The 27,467-nt window shown below is 43.1% G+C and overlaps 1 protein-coding gene across 1 annotated transcript in view; it reads right to left on the bottom strand.

Annotated features, from left to right (window-relative positions):
* Positions 1–27,467, bottom strand: part of LOC112250144 (mannosyl-oligosaccharide 1,2-alpha-mannosidase IA) — a 174,697-nt gene that overhangs the window by 67,452 nt on the left and 79,778 nt on the right. The window contains exon 4 of the mRNA XM_024420035.2: positions 27,046–27,126. Within this exon, the coding sequence (XP_024275803.1) occupies positions 27,046–27,126 (81 nt within the window). The remainder of the gene's footprint in view (positions 1–27,045; positions 27,127–27,467) is intronic.

Genomic DNA, 27,467 nt, shown 5'->3' with positions numbered 1-27,467 from the left:
GGCGCTTGGCATTCAGGCCAAAGTGTTCAATCTTGGTTTCATCAGGCCAGAGAATCTTGTTTCTCATGGTCTGAGAGTCCTTTAGGTGCCTTTTGGCAAACTCCAAGCAGGCTGCCATGTGCCCTTTACTGAGGAGTGGCTTCCGTCTAGCCACTCTACCATAAAGACCTGATTGGTGGAGTGCTGCAGAGTTTCTCCCATCTCCACAGATGAACTCTGGAACTCTGTCAGAGTGACCATCAGGTTTTTGGTCACTTCCCTGACCAAGGCCCTTCTCCCCGATTGCTCAGTTTGGCCCGGCGGCCAGCTCTAGGAAGAGTCTTGGTGGTTCAAAACTTCTTCCATTTAAGAATGATGGAGGCCACTGTGTTCTTGGGGACCTTCAACGCTGCAGACATTTTTGCTACCCTTCCGCAGATCTGTGCCTCGATGCAATCCTGTAATTTGCAAAAATGTCTAAAAACCTAGTTTCGCTTTGTCATTATGGGGTATTGTGTGTAGATTGATGATTTTTAAAATGTTTCATCCATTTTAGAATAAGGCTGTAATGTAACAAAATGTGGATCAAGTCAAGGGGTCTGAATAATTTCCGAATGCACTGTACTGGTGGTACTCAACCAGGCATAGTTAAATATAGAAGAAGAATCAGATGTTAGCCTTTTATGGATGTATTTGTATCAGTGTTTTATAGTGTGAAAAGAGGGCGCTCTTTACATAGCTATAAGCCTATCTTGCCTTGGCGCGCTACAGCAAGACTGGACACTATCACCCAACACAACTACATCAGACGGAGAGGAGAGTGAAATACTTTGAACTAACTGCTTATGGTTCTATGGTGAGTGCAGAGTAGATAGAAGTTTGTCAGCTCAATAACGCGCACTGGCCACATACTGTTACAAAGAGTGTCATGGCAGGGTGTTGGGTGTCGTGAAAAACAATGGATGCTCTGCCCAAATGTAAAGCAAGTGCCCTGCTAAGAATGTTCAACTCTGTGGTAACGTTAACTTTACAGCCCTTTAGTGAAGCCTGTGAAATCTGGTGTGTTATATTTGCTCTTTGCGAAGTATATTATTCCTCAAGCTCTTTCATTCAAATGTTTTCAGATGCACACAAAAAAACCTAGTAGATTACAAAACAGCGCTTCGTAGCTACATTTTGATGTATGGGTTGCAGTGGCGATTTTAGCATGTAAATCTTGGTGGGGCAAACTCCCCCCAAAAATGTTGGATGAATGCCAGAAAAGCCACTACACAGCACTAAACAATACATTAATTGCACTATAAATGGTGACAAGCGGAGCTGACAAACTGCTAGGGCCTACATAAAGCTGTCCCAACACTTTACCACTGCTACAGCTGGCTATCAGTGGAGCCTTGTCTGGCAGTAAAACAGTTCATTCAGCCTCATTTACTGCCTTTAAAAAAAAACATAGCTGATATGGCTGACTTACTTAAACAAATGTGGTTTCTACTGACAATTGAGATGTACAAACTATGGCATAAGGGGACAACGAGCGGATAAGAGGCAATCCGTAATTTAGATGAAAACATTAATGACCGAGCTAGGATGGACGTAGTCAATAACTATTTGTTCATCACTTTTGAAATGTATGGCTACAGAAATCAGAACATGGGCCATTCTTACAGTATTCTCCCTGTACACCAACTCAGAACTGCAGGATAAATAAAGGGGGCATATAAGCAGACTCTTACAATTTTCAATAATGATATTTCTCTAAAACAGGCTACATGTTCACCACCAAGTCAGAGGAGTAGGCTAAGTTATGAGGGGGAAATATACGCAATTATTAGGGTGAGGCACATGGGCAAATAAAGAGCTTACTACACAAAATTACCTTAGTATTACTTCCTTAGCTACGGTATACATACAGTGGGGCAAAATAAGTATTTAGTCAGCCACCAATTGTGCAAGTTCTCCCACTTGAAAAGATGAGAGAGGCCTGTAATTTTCATCATAGGTACACTTCAACTATGACAGACAAAATGAGAAAAAAAATCCAGAAAATCACATTGTAGGATTTTTTATTAATTTATTTGCAAATTATGGTGGAAAATAAGTATTCGGTCACCTACAAACAAGCAAGATTTCTGGCTCTCACAGACCTGTAACTTCTTCTTTAAGAGGCTCCTCTGTCCTCCACTCGTTACCTGTATTAATGGCACCTGTTTGAACTTGTTATCAGTATAAAAGACACCTGTCCACAACCAAAAGGTAGATATACCGTGATTTAACATTATTTTTTATCTGTGGCCAATGACCTTGAGCCTTCTTGGATGGGAACTTCTAATGTAAGTCTATGGCAGCACACTGGGAGCTTGAATTTCGGAGCTATGCCCTTTCATTTTGCGGTGACATAGTGTCACCTGCATTTTGGAGCTGTCTTACTCAAGAAAACAAAAAAGAGACCATGTTTGTATGTGGATTAATTAACTCAAGGGTTATTATTTATTTTTTAATTGTTTGGAAACTGATATGTGACCCATATTAATGCCAAAATAACATACAAAACAATATATTTTTTATATATATATTGTTTTTTCTCCTGCTAAACAGGGAGAAGCCATTGGAACACAGAAGTGATGGTTGCTGATAATGGGCCTCTGTATGCCGGAAGATTACATACACCTTATCAAAATACATTTAAACTCAGTTTTTCACAATTCCTGACATTTAATCCTAGGAAAAATTCCCTGTCTTAGGTTAGTTAGGATCACCACCTCATTTTAAGAATGTGAAATGTCATATTTATAGTAGAGAGAATGACTTATTTCAGCATTTATTTATTTCGTCACATTCCCAGCGATTCTGAAGTTTTCATACACTCAATTAGTATTTGGCAAAATTGCCTTTAAATTGTTTAACTTGGGTCAAACGTTTCGGGTAGCCTTCCACAAGCTTCCCATAATAAGTAGGGTGAATATTGGCCCATTTCTCCTGACAGAGCTGGTGTAACTGAGTCAGGTTTGTCGGCCTCCTTGCTCGCACACGCTTTTTCAGATTGCTCACAAATTTTCTATAGGACTGGGGTCAGGGCTTTGTGATGGCCACTCCAATACCTTGACGTTGTTGTCCTTAAACCATTTTGCCACAACTTTGGAAGTATGCTTGGGGTCATTGTCCATTTGCAAGACCCATTTGCGACCAAGCTTTAACTTCCTGACTGATGTCTTGATGTTGCTTCAATATATCCACGTACTTTTCCTCCTTCATGATGCCATCTATTTTGTGAAGTGCACCAGTCCCTCCTGCAGCAAAGCACCACACAACATGATGCTGCCACCCCCATGCTTCACGGTTGGGATGGTGTTCTTCGGCTTGCAAGCCTCCCCCTTTTCCCTCCAAACATAACAATGGTCATTATGGCCAAACAGTTCTATTTATGTTTCATCAGACCAGAGGACATTTCTCCAAAAAGTACGATCTTTGCCCCCATGTGCAGTTGCAAACCCTAGTCTGGCTTTTTTACGGCGGTTTTGGAGCAGTGGCTTCTTCCTTGCTGAGCGGCCTTTCAGGTTATGTCGATATAGGACTCGTTTTACCGTGGATATAGATACTTTTGTACCTGTTTCCTCCAGCATCTTCACAAGGTCCTTTGCTGTTGATCTGGGATTGATTTCTACTTTTCGCACCAAAGTATGTTCACCTCTAGGAGACAGAACGCGTCTCCTTTCTTAGCGGTATGACAGCTGTGTGGTCCCATGGTGTTTATACTTGCGTGCTATTGTTTGTACAGATGAACGTGGTACCTTCAGACATTTGGAAATTGCTCCCAAGGATGAACCAGACTTGTGGAGGTCTACAATATTTTTTCTGAGGTCGTGGCTGATTTCTTTTGAATTTCCCATGATGACAATCAAAGAGGCACTGAGTTTGAAGGGAGGCCTTGAAATACAGCCACAGGAACACCTCCAATTGACTCAAATTATGTCAATTAGTCTATCAGAAGCTTCTAAAGTCATGACATCATTTTCTGGAATTTACCAAGCTGTTTAAAGGCACAGTCAACGTAGCGTATGTAAACTTCTGACCCACTGGAATTATAGATACAATGAATTATAAGTGAAATAATCTGTCTGTAAACAATTGTTGGAAAAATGACTTGTGTCATTGCACAAAGTAGATGTCCTAACCAACTTGCCAAAACTATAGTTTGTTAACAAGAAATTTGTGGAGTGGTTGAAACAATATATTTTTTTATATATATTTTTTTCTCCTGCTAAACAGGGGGACTCTGAGTATCTTTGTAGGGCTGTTTTAAGCACAACCATTTATTTTATTCCAGCTATAATAATAAAAATATTGGCATATACAAATATTGGTTATGGGTGAATATTTCCACTCTAAAATCGGAATCGTATTCAAAAATCCCATATCGGTAGGGCTCTACTAAGCACGCAGGGAGTGGTAAAACAGTGAGACTTTGAACTGCCCTAGGGATCCTGGCTCTAACTGTGTGTAACTCCCCTGGGCTAATTTGCTTGCTGTCATCAGTTGATACAGTTTAAAACAAGGCAACACTCATACACTTGAGCGTATAATAGAGTGGAGAACAACGGGGCAGTGTAATAGGATCCCTTTCATCCCAGATAAGATAGCATCCCTCACAATATGGTGACGACGTCGAGGGAACCCTTCGTTGTTAAATTCCTCCTGCTGTAGCTTCCTGTGTGGAGCGATACATATTAACATTGCAGATGGCTTATTAGCCTTATCAGCCTCCCCAAATGGAGAGATAAGAGACATTGACAACACGCTTAACCTTCCGGAAGGCACAGCAGCGTCTGTGTGTCAGAGACCCACTGTAACTATCTGGCAATGGAGGTATGTTTAACTTACAATGAACTGTACAGGGCAGTTAGGCTACAGTACTGACTGGGGGAGCACTGTAGGGGGTCCTGAAACCGGCAGGCCCTTTGGCTGTCTGCCAGATAGCTTATATCCATATGCTATGGCTGGAGGGAGAGGAGGAGAATGGGAATAGGCTCTTCAAACTGAGAAGACAAACGGGAGAGACCGAGGGTTAGAAATGATAGGCGGGGGGTCTCAGCACGTCTTCAAATAAATGCTGTGCACAGTTTTGTACGAGACGCGATTGATTTGTTGCACAGCATGAATGAGCTGTAGAGGAATATAGTAGGTATATACAGTATAGAGCACAGAAGAGATGGGGTGGAGAAAAATAAACCGTAGCGAGTGTGTCGCAATTATATCCTCTGTCAGGAACACTATGGGCAAGAAGTAACGCTTGTTTCCCTTTTATACTGGGTGGAGGGGTAGTAAACAAAACCAGTGTAGCCAAGGGCTTGTACACACACTAAAAAGCATCTCAGTTTCTTAGTTGATTAAGCCGTCGTAATCCAATGTGTGACCTCGTCGCCAAAACCAATTTCCCCCTTGTTAAACCACTGTGGTGGTGTGTGTGTTCAGTAACATATGCTGAAATGTAGGCTAGAACGCAGGCGGTTGGTTCATCCTCTTCTTATGGTAGTGGGTGGGGGGGGAACAGGGTCATTATATCAAGTTTGGGAGAAGTTAAATGATGAGAATGATGAGAACACAGCCGACAGCTAGTAGATAAGAGACACTTTCTTTCCGTCACTGGCTCTCTGGGGTTTGGATTAAACAGATTGCTAATTGTGCTTAACCTAAATACTGTAGAGGGAGGGAGAGTGCCACTGTTGCTAAGGACTAGAGAGAGAGCCTGATAGCCCTGGCGGTTATGGGTGTGGCTTGTCATTGCTCTGCCATAGTAATCCAATTAGGACAGTTTGTTCAGAGACAGAGATGATCCAGACGGAAGGAGGCTGAACAGTTCACACTTAATATACTGTAGAAGGCCTCGTAGACTTGATGATGTTATTGTGGGGGAACAGAAAGAGTAGTTGCTCATAGAAAGAGTGTGGGATAGTCTCTCACAGAAATTATTCTTCCTGCATGGCTGTGTCGTTTAAAAATGGAGGGATCCTTCGCTAGACAAAACTCAGCTCTAAATCCCTAAACTGGAGGAGATAGAATCAAGGCTCCTGTTTCTGGGGACTGCATTTAGAGAGTTTTTTGAGGGAGAAAATGCCTGAGTCAGTCTGAGCTAGGGCTGTTGTGGTGACCACACCGGCGGTCACGAGTCAGGAAAGCAATCAAATTCCACATGGACAAGTACATTAGAGTATCTAGTTTGAGAAACAGTCCTCAACTGCCAGCTTCATTAAATAGTGCTCACAAAACACCAGTCTCAATGTCAACAGTGAAGAGGCAACTCCGGGATGCTGGCCTTCTAGGCAGAGTTGCAAAGAAAAAGCCATATCTCAGACTGGCCAATAAAAATAAAATATTATATGGGCAAAAGAACACAGACACTGGACAGAGGAAGATTGGAAACAAGTGTTATGGACAGACAAATCTAAGTTAGAGGTGTTCGAATCACAAAGAAGAACATTTGTGAGATGCAGAAAAAATGAAAAGATGCTGGAGGAGTGCTTGACACCATTTGTCAAGCATGGTGGAGGCAATGTGATGGTCTGGGGGTGCTTTGGTGATAAAGTAGGAGACTGGTACAGGGTAAAAGGGATCTTGAAGAAGGAAGGCTATCACTCCATTTTGTAACACCATGCTATACCCATACTCTGCCAAGAAGGCCAGCATCCCGGAGTCGCTTCTTCACTGTTGACATTGAGACTGGTGTTTTGCGGGTACTATTTAATGAAGCTGCCAGTTGAGGACTTGTGAGGAGTCCGTTTCTCAAACGAGACACTAATGTACTTGTCCTCTTGCTCAGTTGTGCACCGGGGCCTCCCACTCCTCTTTCTACTCTGGCTGGAGCCAGTTTGTGCTGTTCTGTGAAGGGAGTAGTACACATTGTTATACAAGATCTTCAGTTTCTTGGCAATTTCTCGCATGGAATAGCCTTCATTTCCCAGAACAACAATAGACTGACGAGTTTCAGAAGAAAGTCCGTTGTTTCTGGCCATTTTGAGCCTGTAATCGAACCCACAAATACTGATGCTCCAGATACTCAACTAGTCTAAAGAAGGCCAGTTTTATTGCTTCTTTAAATCAGCACACCAGTTTTCAGCTGTGCTAGCATACTTGCAAAGGGGTTTTCTAATGATCAATTAGCCATTTCAAATTATACATTTGCATTAGGTAACAATGTGCCATTGGAACACAGAAGTGATGGTTGCTGATAATGGGCCTCTGTATGCCGGAAGATTACATACGCCTTATCAAAATACATTTAAACTCAGTTTTTCACAATTCCTGACATTTAATCCTAGGAAAAATTCCCTGTCTTAGGTCAGTTAGGATCACCACCTCATTTTAAGAACGTGAAATGTCATAACAATAGTAGAGAGAATGACTTATTTCAGCATTTATTTATTTTGTCACATTCCCAGCGATTCTGAAGTTTTCATAAACTTCCCATAATAAGTTGGGTGAATATTGGCCCATTTCTCCTGACAGAGCTGGTGTAACTGAGTCAGGTTTGTCGGCCTCCTTGCTCGCATACGCTTTTTCAGATTGCTCACAAATTTTCTATAGGACTGGGGTCAGGGCTTTGTGATGGCCACTCCAATACCTTGACGTTGTTGTCCTTAAACCATTTTGCCACAACATTGGAAGTATGCTTGGGGTCATTGTCCATTTGGAAGACCCATTTGCGACCAAGCTTTAACTTCCTGACTGATGTCTTGATGTTGCTTCAATATATCCACGTACTTTTCCTCCTTCATGATGCCATCTATTTTGTGAAGTGCACCAGTCCCTCCTGCAGCAAAGCACCACACAACATGATGCTGCCACCCCCATGCTTCACGGTTGGGATGGTGTTCTTCAGCTTGCAAGCCTCCCCCTTTTCCCTCCAAACATAACAATGGTCATTATGGCCAAACAGTTCTATTTATGTTTCATCAGACCAGAGGACATTTCTCCAAAAAGTACGATCTTTAGGACTCGTTTTACCGTGGATATAGATACTTTTGTACCTGTTTCCTCCAGCATCTTCACAAGGTCCTTTGCTGTTGATCTGGGATTGATTTCTACTTTTCGCACCAAAGTATGTTCACCTCTAGGAGACAGAACGCGTCTCCTTTCTTAGCGGTATGACAGCTGTGTGGTCCCATGGTGTTTATACTTGCGTGCTATTGTTTGTACAGATGAACGTGGTACCTTCAGACATTTGGAAATTGCTCCCAAGGATGAACCAGACTTGTGGAGGTCTACAATATTTTTTCTGAGGTCGTGGCTGATTTCTTTTGAATTTCCCATTATGACAATCAAAGAGGCACTGAGTTTGAAGGGAGGCCTTGAAATACAGCCACAGGAACACCTGCAATTGACTCAAATTATGTCAATTAGTCTATCAGAAGCTTCTAAAGTCATGACATCATTTTCTGGAATTTACCAAGCTGTTTAAAGGCACAGTCAACATAGCGTATGTAAACTTCTGACCCACTGGAATTATAGATACAATGAACTATAAGTGAAATAATCTGTCTGTAAACAATTGTTGGAAAAATTACTTGTGTCATGCACAATGTAGATGTCCTAACCAACTTGCCAAAACTATAGTTTGTTAACAAGAAATTTGTGGAGTGGTTGAAAAACAAGTTTAATGACTCCAACCTAAGTGTATGTAAACTTCCGACTTCAACTGTAGATATTCCATAAAAAACAATAGTCATTTAGAACATTAACAATGTCCATTAACAACTGTATTTCTGATCAATTTGATGTCATTTTAAATGGACAAAAAAATGTGCCTTTCTTTCAAAAAACATTTCTAAGTGACCCCAAACTTTTTAACGGTAGAGTATATGTTTTAATAAGGTTTGTATCATAACTAAATTGGCCAAATAACTTTTTAAATGAAGCACATGAATCTGCTTTTCAAGAGGTTTAGAGCCTAACTGGCATATAAACGCAGCAAAAAAAAGGTCCCTTTTTTAGGACCGTGTCTTTCAATGATAATTCATAAAAATCCAAATAACTTCACAGATCTTCATTGTAAAGGGGTTAAACACTGTTTCCCATGCTTGCTCAATGAACCATAAACAATTAATGAACATGCACCTGAGGAACGGTCGTTAAGACACTAACAGCTTACAGACGGTAGGCAATTAAGGTCACAGTTATGAAAACTTAGGACAGTAAAGAGTCCTTTATACTGACTCAGAAAAACACCAAAAGAAAGATGCTCAGGGTCCCTGCTCATCTGCGTGAACGTCAGGGGCGGTGTGCCACAGAATCATCGGACTGAGCTTGTTGTCATTGCAGACAATCTCAACGCTGTGCATTACAGGGAAGACATCCTCCACCACTCATGTGGTACCCTTCCTGCAGGCTCATCCTGACATGACCCTCCAGCATGACAATGCGACCAGCCATACTGCTCGTTCTGTATGTGATTGCCTGCAAGACAGGAATGTCAGTGTTCTGCCAAGGCCAGTGAAGAGCCCGGATTTCCATCCCATTGAGCACGTCTGAGACCTGATGGATCGGAGGGTGAGGGCTAGGGCCATTCCCCTCAGAAATGTCCGGGAACTTGCAGGTGCCTTGGTGGAAGAGTGGGGTAACATCTCAAAGCAAGAACTGGCAAATGTGGTGCAGTCCATAAGGAGGACATGCACTGCAGTACTTAATGCAGCTGGTGGCCACACCAGATACTGACTGTTACTTTTGATTTTGACCCCCACTATTTCAGGGACACATGATTCCATTTCTGTTAGTCACATGCTTGTGGAACTTGTTCAGTTTATGTCTCAGTTGTTGAATCTTGCTTGTTTGTTCATACAAATATTTACACATGTTAAGTTTGCTGAAAATAAACGCAGTTGACAGTGAAAGGATGTTTCTTTTTTTGCTGAGTTTATAAGCAGCACATGACTTTCAAGTTTGAGGAAGATAATTTATAATAAAAGCATTACAATCATAATTGCATTTGCGGTCACTTTTGATAATGGTGTTCTCTGCTAATGGAATATTTGCGCTTATAGCCTACTACCATGTGCACATTTCTGTGCTTATAATATGAAGAAATAGCCTAATAGTTTATTAACATTTTAAGCTAAACGTTTTGACCTGTTGCGTCAGCCAAAGTTTTTTTGATGCTAGTGGTTGTATTAATTTTGGATGTATCACTTCAGACTGTTTGGAGTATTTATTTCTTGCATACAATAGTTCAACTTTTGTACTATGGGGATAGTAGATTGACATAGGCTAGTGCTTTTGCTGTTCGTTAAAACCTCTTGAAGCTAGGGGGCACTATTTTTATTTTGGGAAAAATAACTTTCCCAAAGTAAACGGCCTATTTCTCAGATCCAGATGCTAGAATATGCATATAATTGACAGCTTAGGATAGAAACACTCTAAAGTTTCCAAAACTGTAAAGTACAACAGAACTGATATTGCAGGCGAAAGCCTAAGAAAAATCCAATCAGGAAGTGACTCTTATTTTGAAAGCTCTGTGTTCCTATGCATCCCTATTGACCATTGAAAGGGATATCAACCAGATTCCTTTTTCTATGGCTTCCCTAAGGTGTCTACAGCCTTTAGACATAGTTTCAGGCCTTTATTTTGAAGAATGAGCGTGAACGACCACATTACGTAAGTGGTCAGGTGTGGGCTCTGAGTGATTTTTGCGCAAAAGAGAGAGTTGGCCATTGTTCCTCCCGGTCATAGTGAAAAGCCAACTGTCCCGGTTGATATATTATTGAATAGATATTTGAAAAGCACCTTGAGGATTGATTATAAAAAACGTTTGCTGTCGACATTATGGATATAATTTGGAATTTTTGTCTGCGTTGTCGTGACCACTATTTCCGGTGGATTCCTGGGCATAACTCACCAAACTAACGGAGGTATTTGGATATAAAAAATATCTTTATGGAACAAAAGGAACATTTGCTGTCTAACTGGGAGACTCTTGAGTGAAAACATCCGAAGATCAAAGGTAAACGGTTAATTTTCATGACCAAGCTTCCTGATGCTAAGTGTACATAATGCTATGCTAGGCTATCGATAAACTTACACAAACGCTTGTATTGCTTTCGCTGTAAAGCATAATTTCAAAATCTGAGACGACAGGGTGATTAACAAAAGGCTAAGTTGTGTTTCGCTATATTTCACTTGTGATTTCATGAATATGAATATTTTCTAGTAATATTTTTTGACTGTTGTGCTATGCTATTCAGCATTGCTGATGACAAATATACCGGATCTGGGATTGGTAGTTCTAAGAAGTTTTAAGCCTACTCATCTTGTTGGCTGATGAAAAGTAAATGTGGAATGTTCTTCCAGTATCTTCAATACGCACCTTGGAATTGGATAACGACGCACGCAGTTGTGTCCCTGATGTGTCTGTCTTCACTTGTTGCCTGTGAGAAAGACCCGATCACGTGATGGAGAGCCGTGTGAGTGAGAGACACTTCGGATTTCGCAGCACACTCAGGGAGAAGGGTACAACTGCACTCCAGGCAATAAAAAGCATGTTTTTTTTTAGGGTGCACAAAGGGGATGCTGCCTTGAAATTGAGGCATTATCAAGTGCTTGTCAAAATGTGAATGATAGACTATTGGAGTGTGTACAGTCAAGAGACTTTTTCCAAACCATCATTAGTCTCATCATGCAGCCTTACAATGTATTAAAAATCTAAACATATAGCCCATGTTTGTCAAACAACTAAAGTTACATAAATAACTCTAAAGCATTTAAGCATTTAGGAGTATCCATTTCTTGGTTAACCGTTCAACACAGAATAGCGCATGTGAGCACTCAAATCGTTTGGAGAAAATATTAATATTTTATTCAGCTTTTTTCAATTGTATTTTTCATTCTATCTATAAAATAATATAAAATAATGCCCGCGGAATTATAAACAAATCTTGTCTGTTAAATGAACTAGTGTAGACCACAGCCATAAGGACAACTTAACTTAAGGACAACTCAGAGTATGCTATTCTGTTATTCTGAAATAGACTACATTTTCGTCATATCATGCTTCTTTAGACCAGTCTAAAATCATTAATAGATTTATTGTGAAGGTGTAGGCTATATTACATGGATTATTTGACTTTTAAAAATGGCTTGTAGACTATGTGTGGAAGCCAGGAGATGCTAAATGTGTTTATGTTCATTAACGGTCAATTACCGTGAGTCCGACAGTTATTTGCTTGACAATCACCGGCTGACGAGATTTCGTGACCGCCACAGGCCTAGTCTGAGCCACTAGAAATGTTCCACCAGCCAGTCACCACCACATTATAAAACAGATTCAATAACCCCTCAAACACCAAGGTCCCTCTGAAGAGGTCGGCTGATCTCTGGAAGCAACATCGACAATATTGTTATAACTACATACCATACTATAGAGGAGAGAGAAATAGAGGAGAGAAATCGCTCTGAAACAGTCCAGAAAAGCAGAATACAGAGACCGGTGTGGAGTTTCACATTAATATACCTAATGAAAGGTATTTTGACGAGGCATGCACTTACCCTCCCACACTGGTTTAGAACGGGTGGTCTAGTGCGCACTTACCCTCCCACACGGGTTTAGAATGGGTGGTCTAGTGCGCACTTACCTCTGAAGCTGAACAAGTTGCTATGGAAATGGGCCTGAGCAAAACACTTCACTTAAAGACAACAAAACAAACACTTTAATTCCATTCCTGACACAGCGATGTGAAGTGTGGCGAGACAATCTTAAAAAATGCCCAATGCTAGACGAATTTACTCAGAAGGGGGATAAACAAATAGCGACCCGGGATCGCCTGTGTGAATTGAAAATGGTCGCCTGCAGTCTGGATGAAATGCCCCCCAGCTGGGAGTGATGTGAATCTGTGGCTGGGCGCATCCGTAAACGCAGATATCTAATCAGACACCCGCTGAGCGTGTCGGGCCTCACACCCCCATCCTTGTTTAACTCCACTTCCACTTCAGTGTGCAGCCTCTGGTCAGGGAGCTCAGCCTCACTCAAATGTTCCTTTAGCCATCAACACCATGGAGGGCTTGTGTTCTGAGTGGGTGTGGGCTGTAGACTTCACCCATCCAACCACAGCAAACAAAACCAGAGAGACAAGGAGGGTGGAGGATGCACCCAGACCGTGGAACATGTTTAAACCCTTAACCCATCTGCGGTAAATGTAATAATAATAGTATTTCTGACACTTAGGAGATAACATGGTGCAAAGCCTCCATGTGAATTGACGAATGCACTGGAGAAACCTACAATAACATCTGAACAAACAGCAGAGTAATCCCACCGTGACTCCTCAAAGCAAAGGTCATCATAACATTTACACTGATCAGAAACAGCTGTGGCAGACTTATGTACATACCATACCTCCACACATACAAGGTGAGGAGAAACGATGTCACTGGCTTACAGGTTGTAGCTAGGGAATAACACTCTGGAGAGGCTTATTCCAGCATGTGAGGTAAATAACATTTTGTTAAGGGAGAAAATTGGGTTTGCAGGGGGAGCAAGAAAACAAACTTTTTATCCCTCTCTTTTTTCCTAGCAATAAAGCATATTACTAAACATACTGCTAAACTTGAAGATATCCTTCTTAATCCCCTTTCCCCAAACTAATCGGCTCAGTGGAAAGTGTTGCTGGTGCCTGTGATATGTGAAGTGGAGCCTGGGTGTCCTGAACCCCATCGATGCGCGAGGCGACAGCCTGAAATGAGTTTCTGTCCTCCCTCATCTCCTCCCTGGCTCCAGGACCTGATCCTGTTGCCTGGCATTACCGTTAACACTGCTGGAGCACCATAACAATACAGTGTGGCACAGCCCAAAGAAGACGGAATACAGCACCGGTGTCGGAAAACATATTACACTCTAGACTATGAGGGGTCCACGGCAGCAGACACACGTACAGTAACTGGGTCATTCATATGGCTTGTAGAATTTGGCTGTGTCCCAAAATGTCTCATTACAGTCAAATAGAAGCCACATGTAAATGTACAGTACAATCTGCTAATGTAAATGTTGCCCTTATCATGATGAGAACTCATTAATGTTCTACAGAGGTCATTGGGCTTGATGGACGGTCCTCCAGGGAGAGGAGGGGAGAGACCTCTTAGAGGTGTTTAATAAAACAACTTGGAATGAGAACCAGCGACAATACTTCCTTAATATCTACCACTTGGGCATACTCCTTGATTAAAGCATGCATCTAGGTATAGGCTAGGCCTATTCCAAGGAACTTTGAGCTGTTATGAATGCTTATGGCAAGTAGTAATCCTTTAGTCAATATGACCTGTGTGCAAAGCTTGATGAAGGATTCCTAGCCTTGATACATTAAGAAAGGCTGGTTTAAGGAGCCATGAGCTGTTATGAATAGTTATCATATCATCCCATGCATCATGTGGTGACAAGAGGAAATAAATGAATAATGCTTTAATCACCAGCGGCTCATAGAAAGTGTTATCCCACAATAATGATTATAGCCATTATAATTTCTCCTCAGAGAACTTTGGCATATCATTGGTCATAATAACAGATGACGTCTCCTGACTAACAGCAGCTCATGTAATAATATCCGATGCTCAATGAAGCGGAGCCATCTCTTTCCCTTTCGCTAATTACTTGGTAGTGTGGAGTAATGAACACTTCATAAGCACCTGTTTCATCTCCTAAAGAGGGAGGTTTTAGTTGGAGCCACTCAGACAGACACAGCCTAATAAGCCCAGGAGAGGAGATAGTGAGATCAATATTTGGGGTTGGAGTCAAGCTGCCTTCCACATGTCGCAACCGTGTTCATTATTACCTGCTCGACTTCAATGGAAAGCCATTATCGAGCACTAAGCTCCGTCCTGACAGTTTTGTTTTTTCATCCTCTCCCTGGCTGTAACAAGAGGCTGTGGCTGTAACGTGCTCGTCTCATCAAACATGATCTACAATCTGCCAATCTGCCCTGTGCTCTCCACGTCAAAACTCTTCATCTGCCCTGTGCTCTCCACGTCAAACCTCTTCATCTGCCCTGTGCTCTCCACGTCAAACCTCTTCATCTGCCCTGTGCTCTCCACGTCAAACCTCTTCATCTGCCCTGTGCTCTCCACGTCAAACCTCTTCATCTGCCCTGTGCTCTCCACGTCAAACCTCTTCACTGTCACTTAACCTTCAACAACAGCTCGCAAGAAGCCACTTTGAATATGGGCAATTCCTATTAATTCATCCCATCATATGGAACCAAGTCTTTAATTATAGAGAAATCTTTCTGTATCGCAGGTATGAAAGAGAAACTGTCAGTACGACAATTGCCTTCACAAGGTCAAACTTATGGGCAACTCCACGGGAACAGAATGATGCTGAAACATTTTCAATTTAAAATGTATGCCATAGCTGTGCCACCAGAGACTGGGTTTGAGCCCCGGCTCTGTCGCAGCCGGCCGCGACCGGGAGGTCCATGGTGCAATGCACAATCGGCCTAGCGTCGTCCGGGTTAGGGAGGGTTTGGCGGTATCCTTGTCTCATCATGCACGAGCGACTCCTGTGGCGGGCCGGGCGCAGTGCATGCTAACCAGGTTGCCAGGTCCACGGTGTTTCCTCCGACACATTGGTGCAGCTGGCTTCCGGGTTGGATGCATGCTGTGTTAAGAAGCAGTGCGGCTTGGTTGGGTTGTGTTTCGATGGACGCAAGGCTTTCGATCTTCGTCTCTCCCGAGCCTGTACGGGAGTTGTAGCGATGAGACAAGATAGTAACTACTAACAATTGGATACCATGAAATTGGGGAGAAAAAGGGGGTAAAATTTAAAAAATAATAATGTATGCCAAACAAAAACCAATGATCGCAAAGTTAAGCAAACCATACAACTCTAAGCACAAGGAAAACCTGTAGTCTCTCAGCTCAGATCATATCCGGTTTCCACTGAACATTTTTCAAAAACACATTTACTTCAAGACCAGCGCAGATGCAAAGTTCTTCAAGTAAATGTGTTTTTGTAAAATGTTCAGTGGAAACCGGATATGATCTGAGCTCAGTGAACTACAGGCAGTAAAAGTTATCTGTGATTAAATGCACAGCAAGGCGACTTAACGCTATGTGCTTGAACACAGCACATCAGCATACAGGACTCATCCGGATTTAGAGTGTTTATGGGACCTGTGGTGAATTGAGCTTGTGGAACAGCGGGGCTATAAAGGCAGATAACAGTCATGTCAAGAAAATGTTGGATGAAAAACCACTCCATTGGGTCCCCTCTCACTTCTAACAATGAGAAAATACGTTTGACTAGTCTATGGATTTGAGTAAAGGCTCTGACACTCTAAGCCTCTCTATTTCGACTTTCTCCAGAAGGGAGCCACGATGCTTCAAATCGCCTCATTAGAGACTGCCACAGCTGACTGGCCGAGTTAACACATGGACCTGCTTTTGAGTTCTGGTTGAAACTCAGAGCTCCTACATTCCCTGTCCTGGACAAGGTTACTGGTTAAGTCGATCAATTCACAGTTCAGACACAGCCTCACTGCTCTGCTATTCTCCTCAGCTCTGTGCCCTGTCCAGACAGGACAGAACTGACAGTACTTAAAGGGGGGTGCAAGGTACGTGCTTAGATGGATGAGTCTCTTTAGAGAACATGAGGGAGAGACTGGCTTCTAGAGAGGCCCACACTTATCTGTCTCAGCCTCTCGACTGTTATCCTGATGGCATATTTCATAAAACCCAGTAAGACACAGGGAAGCTTCAGGGGCCAGGGACAGTCTATGGCTCTGAATGCATAACAGAATGTGTGAAAGGGGGATGTCATTGTACCATTTCATACACCTGAGGAGGCGTAGGCTGGGGCTCAATTTTGGCTACAGCGAGCTCACTGCACACGGAGGGTGACATGCGGAAGGAATTTGGTGACAGCAAGACTCACTTAGATTGTCTTTCTTTTTGACATTCAGGAGGACAGCAGTCGGACATTCCGTGTGTGTGTGTGTGTGTGTGTGTGTGTGTGTGTAGAGAGATCCGTTTGAGAGACACGTAGGTGTAGGGGGTGGGCATTGAACCACAGGACCCAGAACAACTGTAAACTAAAAAGACCTCATCTAATGAGGCTTGTGTAAAACTCTTTCTAGTGGAAAGATGAATGCTGTGACCGCAGTCTAGATCCAATCTCCAATCCAATCTCCCTGACTGGCAGACCACGCAGGTGGGCACCAGGCAGGCAGCACATCTCCTAGGGAGAGAAGAGGGAGCCAGAGTAGGCAGACAGGAGGAATAGAGTATCGGAGAGAAAAGGCCAGGAAGTTAAAACGGTTTTAAGGCCAGGCAGTGTCACTGCCAGCACAGCAGGCAGCAAGGCCAAATGACTCCACACACCGAGGGCAAAACTGTCCTATTCAAATGGCAATGATGCAGCCATTTCTTGCAGGGTCATCATACCCCATAGCATATAAAAATGTCATGTTAAGCATGGAGGTAAAATGTGAGCAGGAGTAATGAGTGCACCTTGATTCAACCCCCAGGTATGCTCACACTCCAATGGACAGGAACATATGGGGGGTTATGGTTATCAACGGTAGACAAATGTAGTGCTTTGTATTTCTACTCTCTCACTCCGATACAGCACAACTTATGATCCCTGAGTGTTCAACTAAGTCTGCCGAGATCTACCAGGTGTGAGATTACTACACAAATGGGACACACTATTCCGGGAGTTATTGTCAGGTAAGCACAGAACATAACGCAAAACCCACCTTCATAGTGTGGTGGGTTCTAAATGATGTCATATCCATATGGTGGTTGTTCTGTTGTGTGATGCCTCACGGTAAAAAACCTTCCCAGTGGAAAGTTTCATTGGTTCCAATGAAGATATTCATTAGTGCCACCTTGAGTGCCGTTCCAACAGATTGCAAGGAACCTCCAGGCATCCCAGCAGGGGATGTACGTTCATTGAGATGCATAGTCACATATGGCAAATGTAAGTTTAACTGTCATGTTCGTAGGGGTAGAAAGGGGCATTGCGCCCCACAGGACAAGCTGCAACAGAGCTATTCTCATTAGTGCAAACAAGTATCAAACAAGCAATCTTCATTACCGCAAAGAACACATGATCCATTACTCATGTCTTTTAATAGTGTTTAATCATACTATTTTATATACAGCTGCTCCTATCTTGGCATATTAGAAGCATATCACACCACATGTTCCCCATGTAGGCTTGTGTTGTCTCTCCAAAAAGTAGTGTGCAGTGTGTTCTACAGTAACAAAGTCCTTCAGGTCAGAGAGAAGATCTATCAACAATGCTAGAAATCAACTCTCACTTCAGAGTAAAGAGGAGCTCCGGATAACAGAACAGAAAGGAAAGTGGAGGAAAACAAAGGCAAACAGACACACTTCTCTGAGGCAAGAAGCCAGAGGAGAGGACTGAGTGACAGTGCAGTGCTTAACCTCCAAGCTACGACTTTATTTCGGTTCAAAACGTTGTCAGTCACCAACTCCAAAAGGCTAAACATATCCTATCCAAGATGGCACTCTAAAACCCTGGCCCATCCATCACTAACCAGATCATTATTAGCGCGCTCTCTCATGAATGTTGTGGCTTAATTAGGGATGAGAGTAAACAGGTTGTTTACTGTAAAAGCGGGTGCCCTGTAACAGATACAAGTGGCTGTGGACCCTGGGCTAGGATTAATATCCTCCATGTCGCGACCCTCTGCCTGCCGTAAACAGGGAAGATGCACTTTATAATCATACCAGCCAAAACAGCAATAAACAGTGGTAACGAGCCTTCAGCCCACTGTTTGCTAATGAGTCGTGATTTACCTGTAAATACAGGAATGTAGACAGAGCAAACAATCCTTGTGATCTTGTGATAGTCAGTCACTTGAAAATTGCAAGTGTGAAATGATTCACTGATTTGTTCGCTCGTAATAAGGAGGGCTTCTCTCATCTCGTCAGATAGGCTCTAGAAATAAAATGTACACGCAAACTCTCTGTCTGTTACTAAAACTTTCAGGACATTCTGAGAAACAGAGATTGCATTCAGACTGCATTAGCATTTCAGTGGGGAGAGAAGTAGTCCTTCTTTGAGGAAAAGATTATGATTATTAGAAAGCAAATTACGGACTCCTCTTTAAATCTGCGTATTCCTTCAAAGCTCAATTGTCCTGAGTCTGCACAACTCTCCCAGGACCTAGGATCAAGAGAGACGCTCAAGTGTTTTAGTACTATATCTCTTGACACAATGATGAAAATAATCATGGCCTCTAAACCTTCAAGCTGCATACTGGACCCTATTCCAACTAAACTACTGAAAGAGCTGCTTCCTGTGCTTGGCCCTCCTATGTTGAACATAATAAACGGCTCTCTATCCACCGGATGTGTACCAAACTCACTAAAAGTGGCAGTAATAAAGCCTCTCTTGAAAAAGCCAAACCTTGACCCAGAAAATATAAAAAACTATAGGCCTATATCGAATCTTCCATTCCTCTCAAAAATTTTAGAAAAGGCTGTTGCGCAGCAACTTACTGCCTTCCTGAAGACAAACAATGTATACGAAATGCTTCAGTCTGGTTTTAGACCCCATCATAGCACTGAGACGGCACTTGTGAAGGTGGTAAATGACATTTTAATGGCATCGGACCGAGGCTCTGCATCTGTCCTCGTGCTCCTAGACCTTAGTGCTGCTTTTGATACCATCGATCACCACATTCTTTTGGAGAGATTGAAAACCCAAATTGGTCTACACGGACAAGTTCTGGCCTGGTTTAGATCTTATCTGTCGGAAAGATATCAGTTTGTCTCTGTGAATGGTTTGTCCTCTGACAAATCAACTGTAAATTTCGGTGTTCCTCAAGGTTCCGTTTTGGGACCACTATTGTTTTCACTATATATTTTACCTCTTGGGGATGTTATTCGAAAACATAATGTTAACTTTCACTGCTATGCGGATGACACACAGCTGTACATTTCAATGAAACATGGTGAAGCCCCAAAATTGCCCTTGCTAGAAGCATGTGTTTCAGACATAAGGAAGTGGATGGCTGCAAACTTTCTACTTTTAAACTCGGACAAAACAGAGATGCTTGTTCTAGGTCCCAAGAAACAAAGAGATCTTCTGTTGAATCTGACAATTTATCTTAATGGTTGTACAGTCGTCTCAAATAAAACTGTGAAGGACCTCGGCGTTACTCTGGACCCTGATCTCTCTTTTGAAGAACATATCAAGACCATTTCAAGGACAGCTTTTTCCATCTACGTAACATTGCAAAAATCAGAAACTTTCTGTCCAAAAATGATGCAGAAAAATTAATCCATGCTTTTGTCACTTCTAGGTTAGACTACTGCAATGCTCTACTTTCCGGCTACCCGGATAAAGCACTAAATAAACTTCAGTTAGTACTAAATACGGCTGCTCGAATTCTGACTAGAACCAAAAAATTTGATCATATTACTCCAGTGCTAGCCTCTCTACACTGGCTTCCTGTCAAAGCAAGGGCTGATTTCAAGGTTTTACTGCTAACCTACAAAGCATTACATGGGCTTGCTCCTACCTATCTCTCTGATTTGGTCCTGCCATACATACCTACACGTACGCTACGGTCACAAGACGCAGGCCTCCTAATTGTCCCTAGAATTTCTAAGCAAACAGCTGGAGGCAGGGCTTTCTCCTATAGAGCTCCATTTTTATGGAACGGTCTGCCTACCCATGTCAGAGACGCAAACTCGGTCTCAACCTTTAAGTCCTTACTGAAGACTTATCTCTTCAGTGGGTCATATGATTGAGTGTAGTCTGGCCCAGGAGTGGGAAGGTGAACAGAAAGGCTCTGGAGCAACGAACCGCCCTTGCTGTCTCTGCCTGGCCGGTTCCCCTCTTCCCACTGGGATTCTCTGCCTCTAACCCTATTACAGGGGCTGAGTCACTGGCCTACTGGGGCTCTCTCTTGCCGTCCCTGGAAGGGGTGCGTCACCTGAGTGGGTTGATTCACTGATGTGGTCATCCTGTCTGGGATGGCGCCCCCCCTTGGGTTGTGCAATGGCGGAGTTCTTTGTGGGCTATACTCAGCCTTGTCTCAGGATGGTAAGTTGGTGGTTGAAGATATCCCTCTAGTGGTGTGGGGGCTGTGCTTTGGCAAAGTGGGTGGGGTTATATCCTTCCTGTTTGGCCCTGTCTGGGGTGTCCTCGGATGGGGCCACAGTGTCTCCTGACCCCTCCTGTCTCAGCCTCCAGTATTTATGCTGCAGTAGTTAATGTGTCGGGGGCTAGGGTCAGTTTGTTATATCTGGAGTACCTCTCCTGTCCTATTCGGTGTCCTGTGTGAATCTAAGTGTGCGTTCTCTAATTCTCTCTCTTTCTCTCTCTCTCTCTCTCTCTCTCTCTCTCTCGGAGGACCTGAGCCCTAGGACCATGCCCCAGGACTACCTGACATGATGACTCCTTGCTGTCCCCAGTCCACCTGGCCGTGCTGCTGCTCCAGTTTCAACTGTTCTGCCTTATTATTATACGACCATGCTGGTCATTTATGAACATTTGAACATCTTGGCCATGTTCTGTTATAATCTCCACCCGGCACAGCCAGAAGAGGACTGGCCACCCCACATAGCCTGGTTCCTCTCTAGGTTTCTTCCTAGGTTTTGGCCTTTCTAGGGAGTTTTTCCTAGCCACCGTGCTTCTACACCTGCATTGCTTGCTGTTTGGGGTTTTAGGCTGGGTTTCTGTACAGCACTTTGAGATATCAGCTGATGTACGAAGGGCTATATAAATGAATTTGATTTGATTTGATTTAGTCCTAACAACATACAGAGGGAAAGATATTGCCTCGACTTAAATGTTCATGACTTTGTACGTCCTAGCCAAAAGATGGCCTTTGAGTACTCATCTAGTTTCCCTGACTGTGCTCAAAGAGTTGGCAACACTACATTTCGATCCTATAGTTGTTTTGATTTCACCTTTATTTCACCAGGTAGGCCAGTTGAGAACAAGTTCTCATTTACAACTGCGAAGATGACCAAGATAAAGCAAAGCAGTGCGACAAAAACAACAGAGTTACACATAAACAAACGTACTGTCAATAACACAATAGAAACATCTGTGTACAGTGTGTGCAAATGAAGTAAAGATCACAGTTGTATAACAAAATCACAATGGCTGACTGTGTTTTCAGCTTGACTAACCCCAACACTGACAAGAGAGAATACAGGATGTGGCAGGTGTAGTGAAAAATGCATGTTTTCTTGTTTCACAACCATAAACAGGATTAGCTACTTGATGACAGAGGAAACAGGCTTAAGAAGAGAGCGGCTGTGGAGTGGAGCCTACAGGCGTGCGGTGCGGTTTCATGCCAGCCCTATATGGTAGCTAGCTGTGTTCCTGGCCACGCTTGCTTGCGTTCGCCTACAGCCTGTTGGAGGAGGCTAAAAATAGGAGCGGGCCTTGTCACCCGCGGAAAACCTAAGACCTTGTGTTCGGACGGAGGGAAAAGGCAAACTCCAAAGGTGACCTTGGGTTCGAGCTGCTGGGAAGCTTTGTTCCTCCGGACTGATGTCACTCACACAAACCCAGGAGACACACAGACAAGAGTATAACCAAGAGCTGGAAAGAAATTAAATCAATGGATTTTATTTTCCCTCTTATGTCAAAAATAAACGCCTGTCTGTCTGGAATGAGAGGGTGCAGCAGCGACGGAGTACATTTTAAAACTCAGTGGCTGAGTAGGAGTGACTAACCGAGTCCGTTTCTGTGTGCTTATCCCTTTGACAATGCAACACTCTCTGAAGACTAGGCTATACACTTTGAAGTATCCCCTCCACCCCACCATTTATATGAATCATCTCCACATACAGCAAACCGGAGGCTGTTATCTTCAGCTGGACCATACCCTAAACGGTGTAATAAACTAATAACAAAACATGAGAAAAGATAAATACATTGACATTCCTCAAACCTTGACGTGTGTGTTTGATGGGAAAATACAATTTTCTAAACTCCACCAACCAGAGTGTTTTTTTCCACAGTGCCTGTGTAGCTTGTGCCATTGGGCCCTGGGTACACCACTGGCTGTAGAAAATGACTCATTACAGAGAGTCAAAACAGGACTACTGCTAGTCACACAATGTAACTGAACCGAGAACAGATCAAAAAGACTGCAGAAGCCCGGCTTACGAGCTAAATCCTTGGCTAAGGCGAGAAAAGAGGCAGGTTTGTTAACTGGTTCCAGGTTTCTTAATCGTAAAGGTAGGCAGCATATTAGATCCAGGCTAAACTGCATCGATAATGGAGAGGGAGAGATCTAACAAGCAGCTTCCATGTGTCTGGGAGAGACTCCACGGCCAAGGCTGTCTGTGTTCCAGCCAAGCCCAGCCAGACTCCCTGCAGACCAGGCCCTGATCGTATCATTGACCGGCAGACAGACAGACATGAGCCTATTTCAACAGCAGCTCCTCCACTCTCTCACCCCACTGAGAACCACACTGTTTAAATAGCACTGCTGGCGCTACAACACATCTCCAAACAAGATCATTCTAAAGCCTCAGACAGAGCACAGCCAAATGTAGGCGGGTTTCGCAGAGGTATTTAACTTGGTTCCCCCAGATCTCTGAAATATTTAGTCTTACATTATATTTCTTCCTCCCACTGACATGGTAAAATGTTCACATTGTGGGGTACTCAGTGCTCACTTCAGCCATTAGAGCCTAAATACCCATGGTGTATAGAGGTATATGTAAGCTTCACTAGTAAGAGGGAGGCAGAGAAGAGGATTACACCTCAATAACCTTCTCCTGACTCTGATTGACGTAAGATCCCAGATAATAAAAATATCCCCAGCGTAAGATTGTCACAGTAATCAGGTGTTTGTGCTGTCCCTAATCTCTGAATGGATTTTTAAAACTCTGGGGTCCATCCAGCCCATTCATTTCTGATTCCCAAATAGCTTCGGTCGGTTAAGTAAAATTACTTATGGCTCCGGAAATCAATATCTGATCCATTGAGTAGTTAAGTGCTTTGCTCTGACAGATCAGCCTATCCCATTCAGCAACACGTCAGGTGATGGAAAACTGTACAGCTGTAAATAACAGCAGGTCTAAGTCAGCCCTGTATTAATCCCCATCCATTACTCATAGGAAGAAAAACAGCCATGGTCTAAATCAGAGGTGACCGGGGGCCAGATGGCCTTCACTTCAGTACAACTTATGAATGGTAAACAACTCCACTGCATCAATATTTTTCTTTCCAGAAGGTCCTGGTATAACTGATCTCGCAGTACATTAAGCGGTATGAGGTGCGGACAACGGCCGCAATGAGCACATCAGGAGGGGAGGCTCTTTATGGCTCCTCCCTCATCCCTTCGTCATGATGATGAACAAGTGTCTGTTCAGCTCTCCAATCCGTCGTCTCAGGGCTGGCTGACCGACAGGGACGGGCCTGACCAGTATGCAGGGCTGTGGCTGTACTGCCAAGTATCTGTTTAGTTTCACTGATTCATTCTTTATCAAAGGGTCCGGCCCACTTTGACTTCCACCCAAGCGAAAGGGGCAGGGGCCGTCACTGAAGCCAGGGAGAGATCTCAGAGGCTGCCTACCAGGCCCCATCTCCCCTATCACCCGCCCCCCGGCTTCCTGCACGTGTCTCGGCCTCCATTGTCTTGCTCAAAGCAGCTTAAAGCAGGTTGGGAGTACAGAACTGACTCCCTCTCCTTTCTCCTGCAGGACTCGGAGGAGCTCCCTGGACTCAGGTTCTAAGTCTCACATCAATGGGTCCACCTCTCATAGAGGATGAAAGGGTGAGCAGAGCTCAGTACGCTCAGTTTTAGAGAGGAGGAAATGGATCCAATCTGCTGGGAGGTGGCACAGCCTCACTGTACAGGTGTTGGAATACAACAAAGGAGAATACTATAAACACACCTGGTACACTTGTTATGTCTGTCAATAACACTATTTCCAAGCTCTGCATACCAGGACATTATTTTCTATGGTGGTAAGTCAAACACCCTATTCCCTGTGTAAATCAGGACTAGGTTCAGCCCAGGTTAAGCTGCAGAGCACTAGAAAGCAGCATTACGACACGCTTATCACGTTGTTATGATGAAAAACTGCGTGGGACAGGCTTGCCAATCCAAGAAGAACAAAAAAAGGCATTGCTTTTAACCACAAACCTCTAGAACCTATAGTCTTACCGCATGATGCGTCACTACTGTACTAGCATTCCCCTGGCAATCACTCATCTGAAAACAATATGCAATGAACTAGCTGGTACATCTACCTACTGTAAGCCCTTTTAGTCCTGTGGATTTCTGTCTCAGGATATAGTCGCTCTTACAGAGAGAACTTTAACATAATACATACACCAGGTACAGAATTACATATTCCCCACTCTCCAAACTGTAAAAAAAAGAACCAGCAAAGGTGGTTCATTGTAGTTGCTTCTGTGAAGCACGCTTCCTTGTTACTGCCATTGCTGCTTGTGCTTAACGGTGTGACTTGCCTCTCCTCAAGCTCCTCTCATCTACATTTTACAGTTCAGAAGTCACATTAATATGAATGGAAGTGAAAATACGAGGTCTCATTACAATGAATTACAATGCAGCTTTGTGTGCAAGTCCTGGACATAACACATTGCCATGTTCTTTGTATATTCATTAGTACAGGGAATTTCAATAGCAAGCCAATATGCAAGCTTTTTTACAGTGCATGCTGTAAACTGATGAAACATTCCCCCAATGTCTCTCAGTCAGAACAAAATGATGGGAAGCACAATGAACTCTTGAGAATTCCTGTAGGGAACTAATACACTCAAAACCCTGGCTGCTTCTGGTGTCTGTCAGCAGAGGGCTATTTGGAGAAGCCTGGTGTTAAAAGGTAAAGAATTACTGTCAACCTCACTCTCCAGTAGTATGACTTGCATAAACCCTCAAGAGGGACCTATTTCATACCATTTTACCTTAATTGGATGGAAATTATATTAAATTAGATAATTGCTCTGAAATAATTGGCAATATTTGATAAACAGCATCCTTCAGAATGATGCATGGCTTCATAACCTAAAACGCTGTTCTGCGGCGTGTGGGGGGGAAATAATTGCAGTATGCTCTCCATTTTATTAAAAACCGCTTGCAGACAAAAATGTGTAAGAGACAGAAATGATTTCCGTTCAGAACTCATGAGTTTCCAGCCTTGGTAATTCTATAAATATTTGATAATAAGTCATCCACAGTGAGCATCCACAGTGAGCATCCACAGAATACAAAAAGAGGGGATACAAAGATCAGCTTATTTTTTTGCTTCTCTTTAGATTGGGCCTCTTCATATACTTTTGCTGAGCTCATTGAACTTCTAAGTGTCTTTCTCCCACTCTGGTGTTGCTACTGCTGTTCTGTTTATGAGAGCCACTTAGCTTGGAACCAAGGTTCAGTAGCTCCCTAAAAACCTTTTGAAATGGGGAGAGAAAAAGCATAGATTTTCTGGTTGGAAAAGTCCTCATGTCTGCTGGAATTCAACTGGAGGAGTCTATTTGGTGGGATCTATGACTTGACCTTATTTTCCAACCATACATGAGAGAAAGTAATTTTTAAAACTCTGACTGCATGAAGACAAATAGAGATCTGATATGAGTCACAACAGCTGAATGGGAAAAGGGGTTTGGTTCCTAAGAGATTGTTTCCTGACCCTGTGAGAGAACTGCAGTCCCACACAAATCCCAGAGTTAGCAGATCTCCTCTCAGACGAGATTGGCTAAACCCCTGATATATTTCACAGCTTTACATCTCCTTGAAGGACTGTCCTGCACTCAAGAGATTGGCAGGCATTAAAGCTCTCATCTCTCTTTGACGGTACAACTTCCAGAAACTTTGGAATAACACTGTTCCAACATTGCTGCAATACAATTCTCTGAAGCCTCACGTCACTCTTTTCTAGGGGCAATGATTGTTCAACTATTGGCAGCTATCTCTATGTAATTGTCTCCACTAACATGGTGTCTATCAAACTGTGGCAGATGGAATAAATTATGTCCTCTTTTCCTTATGACATGTATCAGATCTCATTGAGTTATAGCAGTAGTTCTGGGCAGCACCAGCAGAGTTTTCACAGTTAGGTACATACCTCTTTGCCAGAAAGGTAATAGGCAGAGAGCAGGCCTCCGACAAACCGGATGTTCACTTCAAAGACAGAGACCTCAGCATTCTGCAGAGAGAACAAACAAAGGAGAGAGATGGAGAGATAGAGATACGGAGGAATGGAGAGAGAGACAGAGGGGGAGGAGAGAGACAAAGGTTACATGATTAGGAGTATTCAACCTGCTGAGTCACCAGGCAGCAGCTGGCAGGCGGTACACAGGGTAGGAATTAGAGATCGACCGATTAAATGGAATGGCTGATTAATTGGGGCCGATTTAAAGTTTTCATAACAATCGGAAATCTGTATTTTTGGACACCGATTTGGGCATTTTTTTTTTACACTTTTATTTAATCTTTATTGAACTAGGCAAGTCAGTTAACTTCTTGAGTGTAGGAGGCAGGATTTTC

This window comes from Oncorhynchus tshawytscha, linkage group LG05 (genome assembly GCF_018296145.1).
Source record: "Oncorhynchus tshawytscha isolate Ot180627B linkage group LG05, Otsh_v2.0, whole genome shotgun sequence".
Taxonomy (NCBI): Eukaryota; Metazoa; Chordata; class Actinopteri; order Salmoniformes; family Salmonidae; genus Oncorhynchus; species Oncorhynchus tshawytscha.
This window is presented reverse-complemented; position numbering and strand designations above follow the sequence as displayed.